The sequence below is a fragment of the Papaver somniferum genome, chromosome 6 (assembly GCF_003573695.1).
Source record: "Papaver somniferum cultivar HN1 chromosome 6, ASM357369v1, whole genome shotgun sequence".
NCBI lineage: Eukaryota > Viridiplantae > Streptophyta > Magnoliopsida > Ranunculales > Papaveraceae > Papaver > Papaver somniferum.
In genome coordinates, this window is record NC_039363.1 from 96,957,736 (window position 1) to 96,970,099 (window position 12,364).

At 36.2% G+C, this 12,364-nt stretch overlaps 2 protein-coding genes and 1 non-coding gene across 3 annotated transcripts; 1 reads left to right on the forward strand and 2 right to left on the reverse strand.

Moving 5' to 3' along the window:
• Window positions 1-450: 450 nt before the first annotated feature.
• LOC113285937 (basic leucine zipper 4-like) lies at window positions 451-1,419 on the reverse strand. The gene has a single exon (XM_026534672.1). It carries the CDS (start codon window positions 1,222-1,224, stop codon window positions 664-666), a length of 561 nt encoding a protein of 186 aa, XP_026390457.1. The 5' UTR covers window positions 1,225-1,419; the 3' UTR covers window positions 451-663.
• A 1,617-nt stretch (window positions 1,420-3,036) lies between these two features.
• TRNAR-ACG lies at window positions 3,037-3,109 on the forward strand. The gene has a single exon. It is a non-coding gene; the product is annotated as a tRNA-Arg (tRNA).
• Window positions 3,110-3,226: 117 nt separating this feature from the next.
• On the reverse strand, window positions 3,227-11,158 carry LOC113288504 (uncharacterized protein KIAA0930 homolog). The gene is made up of 12 exons (XM_026537553.1): window positions 10,897-11,158; window positions 9,960-10,149; window positions 9,774-9,848; window positions 9,279-9,385; window positions 8,555-8,615; window positions 7,678-7,737; window positions 7,514-7,588; window positions 6,326-6,478; window positions 5,586-5,640; window positions 4,985-5,107; window positions 4,270-4,508; window positions 3,227-3,538 (listed from the first exon to the last, which is right to left on the reverse strand). Exons 1-12 carry the CDS (start codon window positions 10,929-10,931, stop codon window positions 3,515-3,517), a joined length of 1,197 nt encoding a protein of 398 aa, XP_026393338.1. The 5' UTR covers window positions 10,932-11,158; the 3' UTR covers window positions 3,227-3,514.
• Window positions 11,159-12,364: the final 1,206 nt, after the last annotated feature.

Genomic DNA, 12,364 nt, shown 5'->3' on the forward strand with positions numbered 1-12,364 from the left:
TTAAACTAAAAACAGAAATTCCGTGGAATCTTTCATCATCGCTAACGAAATCCCTTCGAATAAAATACAAGCGGCCAAGTACATGCCTGAATTGCTCATGCACTATATTGTGATCCGTATTAATCATGATAAATCAAAAATTTATCTTTCAAGAATAAAAACAATAAACGAAAAGCTCAATTTCTTATTCGCTTTGCTGAGAAAATGCAACATTATATTCTGTTGTTGTCCATGGTGATATCATATTTTCATTTATTATTTTTGGCCGCGTGGCATTCTGCCTGAGTAAATATTCACACACAACGGACATTCTGGGGCATCTTTTCGCAAGGTTGTTTTGATTAAGGTATTTGTTTACCATAAAAATGAAAATAATTCGATTTTAACAAGAGAGTAATGGAGACAATATGGCGAGTGTGCACGTAAAAAACGAATCGAAGAAAAAAATATAAAGGTAAACAAAATATAAATACCAACTTGAAAATCTTATACAAACCCCGCCACCATTTCCAAAACCTCATGACGAAACAATACATCTAATAATGCACAAAGGAGAAAAAGAAGATAAATCTAATATATTTTACACGTCTATAATTGTTCTATATTAGGATTCCATATAAAACTAGCTAAGGCAGACGCTCGTAACACTTAGAGATCATATGATTATGCAATCAACGAATGAAGTTTTTCATTAACTGTTTTAAACGGCACACTAGTAGTAGCAGAAATCGAAGAAGTAGAAGAAGAAGATAAAGATTGGAGCTGTCGAAAAATCAATGTCCGACGAATATCAGATAATCTGCGACGAAGAGATGAAGATTCATAACGAAGCCGATCATTATCTCTACGTAAGACCTGATTAGAATGATTAATAAACGCAAATCGGTTCGCCAAATCCTGGTTCTCAATTTTCATCCGGTTCATTTGGTTCCTTAAATCTTGCAAATGTCTTTCTTTTCTCATTCTAGACCGTCTGGCTGATTCCCGGTTCGATATCATTCTTCTCTTCCTACGCTCATCAACCACTACTAAATCATTATTACTATCATTACTCGCGGGTTGGTTCGGCTCATTATCCGAACCGCTATTGTTATTGGAGGAATATATAGGATCTTGCTGCTGGGGTAGGAAAAGAGATGACATAAATTCTTGGTCTTCCCATGGTGTAAAACCACTCGCGAAATCTGTAGGTGGGATTCCATATCCGACTGATGATGTCAACATGACTTACTCTGACGATCGATGACCGGAAAACTACTTATTTAGACACTAAGAATCAAACCACAAGCTTAAAAATTAAGGAGTACGAGGGAGAGTGAAGAGGGAAACGGAAGGAACGAAGTGTAAGAAATGGGTATTTATTGACACTTGAAGAGGCCACTCGAAGACAATGCTGATGCTAGCACAGGGGTAATTTCGTCATTTAGCGTAAACGAGTAAGATCTACAGATGGGATTTCTGAGAGATTTGAGTCAGGTCCCAACTTTAACTTCTGGGGCTGGGAGAAAAGCATATGGGTCCGTCCACTGTTTTGATTAGCTTAATCGCGAAGATATAGATGCAATTTACAACTGGTGGGCTTCACATGGACCACGTTTCTATTTAGGTTGTACGGCGGTGATGATGATGGTTGTTTCCTGTAAGTTTGGGATCCGCTAGTGTTCTGACATTTGTAAAGATGTATTGCCAAGTTGTGGTGGTGATCGGGTGGAAGAGCACTTACGGTGAGCAGGATGTCTTATTATAGGTCGACGATAAAGAAGAAGAAGAAGAAGAAGAAGAAGAAGGTAGTACAGTTTTCAGATTCTCAACTTAATAGCACTCACTTTGCGCACTACACTCATGCATGCACTGACTGTCTGACATTATAATCCCTGGTTGAGAATTTACAGTTTTCTGATGAAGAGTTTGCACAAGGAAGGAAGGCTCTTCATTTTCTTCTTCGGTTCCTCTTCTCATTGTCGACAACATTTACGTACATAGGACATAGCTATTTTCCATTAACTTTCTTTTTTCACTGTTTTTCCTTTATTATTATCTGCTTTTTCATCCTTTATGCTTTTTTAAGTTTGCTTTTTCTTCTTCTCTGTATAGCATATACCATAGGAGATTTCAGACACTGTTTGAGCTCGGTGTACAAGTGACATCCAACATTAGTGCATGCTGCTTTATTATATATAGCTAGGGTAACTTTTTTTTGTTATCAGATAATATAGTCAATCTTACCAGCAGCTTCTCCCAGTGTGTTGGTAAATCCGGATAAGTCAATTGTTCCACTTATATGCACACAAGAGTTATTTTAAATTTCTATCACGTTTAGTGTAATAAAGAAAGTTCTTCTTTTTTACCTTACTCTTGTCTAGTCTAGAATTAGCTTTTGTATGCAGTGACTTTTTCTTTTTTCTTTTCTTCTTTTTGCTGATGAGATTCAGTGACTTGACTGCTAATATATTTCACTGTCTACAGCATATATATCAAACTACACATGGAGTCAATTCAAAAGTTGGAAAAGTACGTCCACAGAGGGAAACCATAACAGCATATACAACAAGAGGGTTGTTGTGTGGTCGCATGCCGAATTCACGAGGATAATGCTATGCACTGCTCCTACACTCCTCTTCTTGGATACTCTTGATTCCCTCCCGTCTGGTGTCTTCACAAACAAGTACTGAGTTGCCTTAAAGAAAAACAAAAAGTACTCGCCAAAAATACTCATTGGTTGGATTTAAAGACGAAATGGGGGTAATAGTGGTCACGCACTTAAGGACCATGTGTGTCAGACCCATCTCATGCCATAAGACCTAACCTAACCTACGCAGAGATATCTCAATCTCAATCTCAATTCCATGCACGTTAAGTTGGGTTAATCAACATGATGATTATCATTTATTAAGGTAGAAATTCACGTTTAATCCCAAACCTTTTCCTTTATTAAGCTCGTGTTGTATTTGGTTGGAACTGAGGTCTAGGTTCATAATTATTTATGAAGTCAAGGATCAGATATAAAATTTTGTCTATTACAGAAGAGCACAACAAGACTCTGTGGCCCAATGGATAAGGCGCTGGTCTACGAAACCAGAGACTCTGGGTTCGATCCCCAGCAGAGTCGTTTTTTTATGCTTTCGTTATTGTTTTTTTTTTCCTCACTTAACAATACCCGGAACTATTCATTCAAAGGAAAAAGTGCCCAAATTATTGATCCTCTAGTGGATATTGACTTTAAAAGTGGTTCAAACTTCAAATGACCATGTTATTATGTAGTCTTGCTTTAAATTAATGTCAGTCCTTGGTGAATCCTTCACGAGGATATTCAGATAACTTACACAACTATGCTTGATGCTAACAATAAACTTAAGTTTTACAACAACAGCAACCTATAACTGTAGAAAGATTAAAGCTAAGATCTAGACAGACTATATGATGATATATACAAGTTGTCAGTCTCTGAAGCAGTGTTGTTAGTCAAAGGCAGAAGCTCCCATGAATTCACACGAGTGTATTTGCTATGTGACCATCATATAGCAACCGGAGGGGCTTCCTGCATAAGCAATCAATATTCGTAATTTGAGAACTGTAACTGTGATAATATTGGAAATAGTTATATATACACAAAAGAAAGAGGACTCTGGTAATAAATAGCCAATGCAGTTAATAATGCCCGAGCCAGTACCAAAAACTGTGCAGAAGATAAATATGGATCAAACTATTTTGGTGCAAACTCGCTGATGTAAGCAGGGTTAGTTTCATATTCTTATGTAAGATTTTGGTTTTATTAGTGATTTTATTTTATTTGGAAACCAATAGGGCAGGTGGTGAAGATGCACTTTGAAGCTATGTCACTGGTTACAGGCTTACGGCATCCTCGGGGAAGCTGAGATGTAGTTCCAGAAGATGGACTTTATTGGTAGCTTGGTTTGAATATATTATCGGATTTTGTTAAAGGAAATGAAGACAATAGGATACCTAAGTGCAAAAAAAGGAAGGAAAAGATGGCCAATAAGAATGTGGATTATGGAATTTTTTAACCATTTTCTGTAGTGATAGTGACCAGATGCTATTGACTCAGTTGCTATATTGATAGCACCAAACAATATTATTCCATTGGGCATCATATTTATGATTAAATATACAAAAGGGCCAAAGAAAAAAGGTAACTTAAACAAAGAAGTAAATTATTTAACTGGTCATGTCCTTAGATGATTCAGGGTTCATTTTGTCCAAAAATAAAAGGTACCATAAAGCTTGGCAGATTGAAAGAGTGGAACTGACCTTGAACAGAAGATCATAAGCAAGATATTCCCAAGGTAAGGATATGGACATTAAGTTGCATTTGAGGGGAAGATGCTCATCATCAGACCTATTGGAGGAAGTGGCAGCGGCATAGGCTTGTTTTACAGCAACAGATGCTGCTGAAGCTGCTTTACGAAATATTGTACCGACATTGTCCCCGAAACTTCCCTTGGATATCTGAAGTCGTGATGAGGGGTCGTTAACCTGTTGGCTTTGATCTACATCGCAAAACAATAACCTTTTTCTTTCAAGTTACACATTTCTCTATCCGAGACTTCAAAATAATCCTAGCATCGACTACCATATTTCACAACAGTATCCAGTCAGTTCAATCCAATCCTTGAAGTGATACATACAAGCGTGGGATAAAGAATGTTGGATATATATATATCAAGACCACCTATCTTCATAATCTGATTTATTGGCACTTTTAGATGAGTTTTATGTTAATTTTAACTGACATAAAATAAGATGAATAAAGTTGATCTTTATGGACTAACACTAGAGTAATTAAACTAATCATATAGTAAGTGGTTCCTAATTAGGTTAAAGAAAAAATGCTGCAGTAGTTTCATAGCAGTCATATTTTCCTAAGTAATGCGTGTAGAATCCCCACAACAACAAAAAAAGAAAAAAAGCAAAGGATATTCATGCATCATTAGTTGATTATGATGGAGAGAAAAATCTTTATAACCTGCAACGTCGGAAACTGCAACCTCAACTTCCCCTCGCCCCCCGGGACCTCTCATGTAGATTCTGTCTGTTTTACCAGGAGATTGACCAATCGACAGAAGGCTACCAAATCCAGATTTTCCAGCTGCATATGCAAGAAACAAAGAAGTACAAACAATAGCAGAGGTTGGTCAAAATCATGAAATATTGATACACAAAGTCAATGAAAAAGAACAGAAATAGTTTTTTTTTAGAAAACATCGAATTTGGGTAATACAGACAATGAGGTCGCCCATTGGTAATACAGAAGCTCCTAGGGGGGATAATCTTCATCATATTTTCACAAATTATGCAATAAGCCAATAACTTTTCTCATAATTGAGAGTTCATCTATGTGTGCTTGAGCATTAGACATCTTAAAGCTTTCATAGTTTCTCCATGACGTAAACACTGCTATTTAGAGTAACAATTGTTCCAGGATGCGCAGTAATTTGGAAGAAACTTATTTAAACTCAATAATCAAGACAATTCCGTTTGATACCTAAGGTTAGCTGACTCAAGTTCAAGCTGGATAATCTAGAAAAAAATTAACAATGCTAATAGTGAGATGAAGATGTATGTACCATAATATGCTTCTCTAACCATTTGATAGCTGACAAATCCCGAGAACAGAGTACGCTGCAACAGCAAGGGCCACAATTTTAGTGATCAACGTCATATAAGCCAATAATAAATAAAGCATCCTCACGCTTCAAAAATTGGATGCTCTAACATAATGGCACTAATAGTCACGGTGAATTTTTAACCCAATCAAGATCACTAATCTTTTCTTCTGTATCATTTCTTCAATTACAGCTACCAGTATATAAGAGGACATATAAGAGGACTATTTAAAATGATTGTATTCCATACTTCTGCTCTTATGCTTCTATATCTTTTATCATTGTCACGTTGAATTTTTAACCCTATAAAGTGTACTAACAAAATTAATAGAAACTCTAACCCATAAAATTAATGTTAGTATTCATCGTCTGAAATCAGCATTGATGTTTTTGTCCTTACAAGGATCTAGCCCATAAATTTAATAGAAACTCTATAAGATAACTGCACTTGCTGTCAAGAGCAAATACGGCACTTCACATCTTTACTGGGATGTGTAACGATATTCATCTTAAGAAAAATATTAAGAAGCAAGATATGACTCTACTATATGAATTTTAGAGAATGTAGTGTTTTACTATGCATGTTGTAGAGTAACGAAGATATGGAGAGACTACTCCAACCCATGCCACATGAATCCTGACATATTTGGGCAAACAAAATAAGAAGCAGCACAACTAGTAATCAAATGATGAACCAAAACCTTTGAAACAATGCCACTTCCTGAACCAATGTCAGTACTCGAGGGAGATTTGTCACTACCGATGCCGCTATCCACTGCCTTTTCAGCAGGAAATGCCGCCCCGTCATGTGCATTGAGAAGTACGCAGTAGCAATGATCCATTTCTGTCAATACCTGTATAGCAACACATCAAAATGTGTATCGATTCCATTGAAACAGATCCTAGGTTCTAAATCAGTTGGAATATTCAGATAAACATAAGTTAAATAACCTCTATAAATTAACTGGTTGAAGTGTTTCAAGGAGGCATTAAGTCAGGAAGATAAGTCATAAGTATATGACCTTCTCCACTAATTCGCCCATATCTATAAGAGCAATCCCATTTTGATATAATTTTCATATTGTTTGTAGTCTGAAGATTCTTCAATGCAAAATGAACCATAAAAATCCCAAGGGATACTAAAATGGTATGACATCCAGATGAGACTGAAAATATATTGTGAAGAAGCACTCTGAAGGTCTTTGACGAGTTTAGGTAAATAACTGGAAGAAGTCCCAAGAGCTTCAGGGAACTCTTCTCTAATATTTAGTACGAGAATGACCGAGAATAATGGAGATTGACTTAGTATGATCTACTTCTGTGTTCACTGTGTTACAAAATTAAAAAACAGGCTTTGATATAACCTGAAATGGGTATGGGCGTCTAGCACAGTCACCAAAAAGGCAAGGCTCCGCTGTAACTAATATAAGCAACGCTAAGTTCAATTATTATAATCAGAAGATACTGACAAGATTCATGATATTGGGAAAACCAAAAATAGGAAGGTAATAGCTACAATGCTGATGTTTGGACCCAAGTTTTGGGATCAAACACGGCTAACAACCAGGCATTAGTGCAATCTTAGCTTTTAACGTATATAGGACAATAAAAAAATCCTTGTAAAAGACATGCAAGTCCCAATCGTATCTTAACACGTGCAACAGACAGTCCAACCTCTTTTGTTGCATTCATATTTTTTACTTAGCTTCTATGCTCCACATTTATGACTGCATGATAGGTTTTGTAGAAAGCTAAAAGAGAATTTAACAGAAAAATTAACAATTACACCAGCAAACCATATTCATGAAAGCAATTCCAAAATCAAACAACACAATCTAAAAGACATCAATACACTAAAAGATGTATCACATATTGGGTAACCTACTTACCACTGCACCGAAGGTTGAATCGAAATCATCAATAGCAAAACAAATATCTGGATACGCAGAACTAGTTTCCACTTCCTGCAAACACATCGGTGAAAAGTAGACCTTAGAAATGAGTTAAAATAGTATAAAGTGTAATACATTAAACTAATTGAAAGACTACTGACCTTCTTTGAGTCCAAATGAATATTGACGCGACTTGCAGATGCATAGACAGTTTTCACAACCTATTACAAAAGGAACAGTTGGAAATGTAAGCATATCACACCAAAAAAATGAGACTGATATGTCGCTATTCTAGGTTATCTCTGGCTAAATGGATGGAATCTCGAACAGAAGAAAAGAAAGATGCTTCAACATCACAAGAAGATAAAACTTATTATCTATCTGCTTACAGCTAAGTTTAGCTTGCTAAGAAGATGATATAGTGAAATCTAAAAACAGATGGTTCTCTAGCTCTTCAGGCTGAAAAAAAAAAGACGAATTATTTCCAAATAAAGTGGTCGGTGAAAAAAACATCTTTGGACCATATAAAACAGATCAATAGAGTTACCAATAAGAAAATGTATGACAGGTCTCTTAAATTACAGACCTGAAAGGAATCCTTTTTCTTAGTTCAATTTATTTGCAGTTGTCCTGTTACTTATGTACTTAATTGAGATAATTAAGTCACATGCAATGAAAAGTTGTGGCACCTGGTCTGGTATATCCGTCTATACAAGTCGTATCTAAAGTCATTTCCCAATATGTGCTCTTCAATTGTTCAACATGTTTTGATGAGGTAAGAGCTCCCTAGAGTCAGTTTAGGCTTTAACCTCTACAGGGTCTATAAAGTAACTATGTATTGATTAAAATGTGCAAATCACAAATATTTCCACTCTAATCCGGCACTAGCGTCAACTGTACGTTCTTATTGACAAGTTTGTGGGGGAAGACAAAAACAAGAAGAAGTTCTTAAAAGGCAATTAACTTCAAAGGCCATATTCAACAGAAACGCCATTGTTGAAGTGACCTTTCAAAAGAGTAGTGGTGGAAGCTTTGAACCTTATATATAGGAGATAATTTTGTTTCAGCATTATTTTGATGACTCCGAAGATCTTGAATACTGAAACACATCCACATATGACGTTAAAACTAAAACAAGAAAACAGCAGGATCAGAGAAACTGATGATGTTAATTTATAGCTAAACAGAAATGAGAGACAGGAGTCAAGACTATTCTTTGTGGCAAAGAAGAGGTTACTATACATAATTTTGTGGCTTACTTGTTTCTGCCCTATTTCTGATGTATTAATTTCACGAGGTTGGCATAGGACACACATATGATCAAAGTAAATGATATAATAGTAGAGTGGGTGAATTCTTTCTCTGGAGAAATACCAACTAAATAACTAATCAACAATTCAACATGCAGACAACCAAGTTGCGGTCAGAATGATCCAATTGTGAAAAGGTGGAAAGCTCGAGAATAGTTTACCTGGAACTGGCATTATAAATATGACTATTTAGTCGGTAGTTGTTAAGCACTGAATGCTTCTATAGATTTCAGAATTTTAACCTACTTGACAGCACTAACCAACAATGCCCTTTGAATGCCAAAAGAATCAAAGGGTATCACTTAAAGAATAGTTTTTAAGGATCATTCTGATGCGTGTTATAGCTATCAATTTCACTTCAGAAAAACTGTGGATAATTAACCACAGCTAGAAACAACCGATGCACGCTTAATGTTTAAGTCTACTAAGCGATTATAGTTTTAGGGCAATACCTGCAAATAGCAACAGTTACGGTGTAGGAAGTATGAGCTATTAAGTTCAAATAAAAGGATCGCCTCCAGTCCACATCTGCAGAATTTGTACCAACAACTGTTTCCATCTAACAGACATGAAAAACATGTATAATTACTATCCAGAAAGATAGAACTTCATCTGAAAAATGAATTAGGCTTATTATTCCCATGTAATGAGACGGTATTGCAATATAGCTGCAAAGCTTGATGACATTTGATCTCTGGTGTCAGGTAAAACATATCACTATCCAGAATATCCTAATATGTGTGTGTGCATTCATTAACTGCCTTTTAGTTTTAGGTATCATACCACTGTTCTTCCTCATCGTGTTGTTACAGGACTAAATAGTCCACCTGAGGTTTTGTGAGTCAATAAACTGATTTGAGCCCAGTTATAACTATCTAGAAAGACAAATTCACAACAATTCAAAAACGAAAGGAGAACAGACCAAAGCTTGAAACCGTCATCTTTACCTTGGATGCCCACCTACGCACAAAGTAGGGAGGTTCTCCTTCCAGATGGTCATTAAATCCATATCCATGCAGATTCTGGAACACCATAATTCATCATAAGAGGTAAGTTCCCAGGATTATTTGGCACTATGAAGTAGAAAAATGTACAACACGCATAAAGACGATTAAGAACATAAAAAACAGTACCATTTTCCTCACGAAAAATATGAGATCATCCTCTTGATGGCCCCTTGATTCCCTACCACGAATGAAATACACATCCAGGATGCCTTTCCAGAAGTTTAAGTCCATTTCGACATCAGATGGATCCTTTTCATCATCACCTATTTTCACCAACATATTTGAATGCTTCTTTACCATACTCAACAATTCATGCCTGCCAAAGAAGTGAAGAACCATTCATTTATATTAAACTCGTTAAAAATGTTCATTCATGTATACATTTCTCATCAAGCATGATCTACCCATTCCAAGAAGTCAGATTCTAAAAACCTATTTTCACTTGAAAGAGTTTATGCAGCAAAATATAACTACTAGGATTAAAACGTTGAGATTTTTCTACCCAAATCAACAATGCTAAATGACTGCATTAAGAAAACACAAAGGGATTTTGGTATAAAGGTCAATTATATCGACACTAAGCAAATCAACTTAAGCACTAGCACTCTCACACATTGCCTGTATTCACTCAAAATTGTATAATCAAATCTAATAGGATTAAAATTCTTTTCCTGGCAGACATAGACACATTTCTTTCAGTCTCTTATCGGGCAGGACGCCCTCTTGTAGTGACTAAAAGTGATTCATGTCGGTCACAGAGAACTGTCCCCGGAGGAAGAAGTAACCCCAATTTCACTACAATTTCATCACAATTTGTTCCAATTCACTGCATTGTTGCTTGAAATTATAGGTCAAAAGTCACATCACCACCCACCGTGGCAGCAGTTACTACTCAACCCATACTTTTTTATTTCCATTCCAACAATTACACACTCAAATTTTACTTGAAATTGAATCAAAACATTAAATTTTAGTCAGCTTGAATTAACAGATCAAAATGCACAAAACATCATCAATTTCAGCAATAAAAAAACCCCTAATTTCGACTAAAACATGTATTTACCTGGAAGGCGTATCTTCTTCTCCATCACCGAGCATTGTGTATTTCCCTTACAAGTTACAACACCAAATTAGAGTCTTAATTCGAAGAATGTGAGTAAAAGATTTTCGATTGTTTGTTATGTCAATGATGACAACCGCGTGAGAGGAGTGAATAGAGTTGACGAGTTGACGACAGAGAAGGGGATAGGGGCGGGGTAATGAAGTGACGGGTGTTGGTGTATTGTCGACGAGTACCACCAACTCCAACTACCAGCTTCGTCTTGGAAATTGGAAATAGAAGGCTACCAGCATTAGACCATGTTTGTTTTGTAGTGAGGTCTGGATCTATCCTTGACTCGTTAGATGTCATATCTATTTTTTTTTCTCCAAGTTAGACCTGATTCGCGATCAGAGTCAGACCTAATTCTTGACTCGGACTCGTTTGAGTCAGGTATTAAAATACCCTCTCATTCATGGGAATAAGCCACTAACTCAAATTTTCGAGTCAGGTGAGTCAGATTTGACTCAAAAAACGAATATATTAAGTGTGGATCATATGAATCAGGTGATTTCAGTCAGATCCAGACGAGTCAGGTGAGTCAGGAGAAAACAAACATGATCCTAATCGGTAGTGTTTTTTTTTCTTTTCTTGAAGCGTGATTTTTATGAAACTATTTAAAAGGCAATTACGGGGAGATATATGATACATATAGATTCATCAGTTATATTTGGATTGATATGTCATGAATCTAAAATTGCAAAACATTGGAGTCAATGCGTGGGCAGCGATCTTTGGATTAGAGTTGTAGTGGGGGATATGTCGAAGTCGAAGGTCGGAAGGCTTGTGCTCAAAGCTTTCCGAAAGAAAAGCTGTACTTTTGAGGGGCACAACAGAGTCCATAAGAGCTTAGTTGACTGTAAGGGTGGTCGATGCGCTTGATTAAAGGTATTATTCAAGCGATTGCATCCATATGTTGTGGTGGCATATGCTTATAACCGAGTATGTGTAAAAAGTTGTTCATCTTGTTGTGAGAATTTCATATTCACAGTAATAACATCTCTCATAACACCCACTGCTAGGGAGCCAAGACGTAATCGTTCATAGGCTTGCCTAGATTTTTCTACATAAAAAAAGAAGAAAAGAAACTCATATTTTTATCTCGTAAACTTTATGAAGAGATGTAACTTCAGGTTAAGATTGTTTTTTTTTTTGTTGGAAAACTCATAAAAAAGACTTTATACGAAAGAGGAGATAACTAAGAATCAGTTGCTCAAAAACAGAGTTTTGAACTGCATAGTGAAGTCTAGCCACATTCAGTTTCACAAGGTTTCCATCCATAATAGAAGGATGAGTATAGTTCCATTTGTTTGTAGATAATAATGAAATAAGGACAACAAATTTTTCTCTTTCCAATTAAAATTTCATAAAAAGTTTGTAAAGAATGCTATGTTGGCCAGGTTCACCTCCGTGGAGTTTGATGCATTGTACC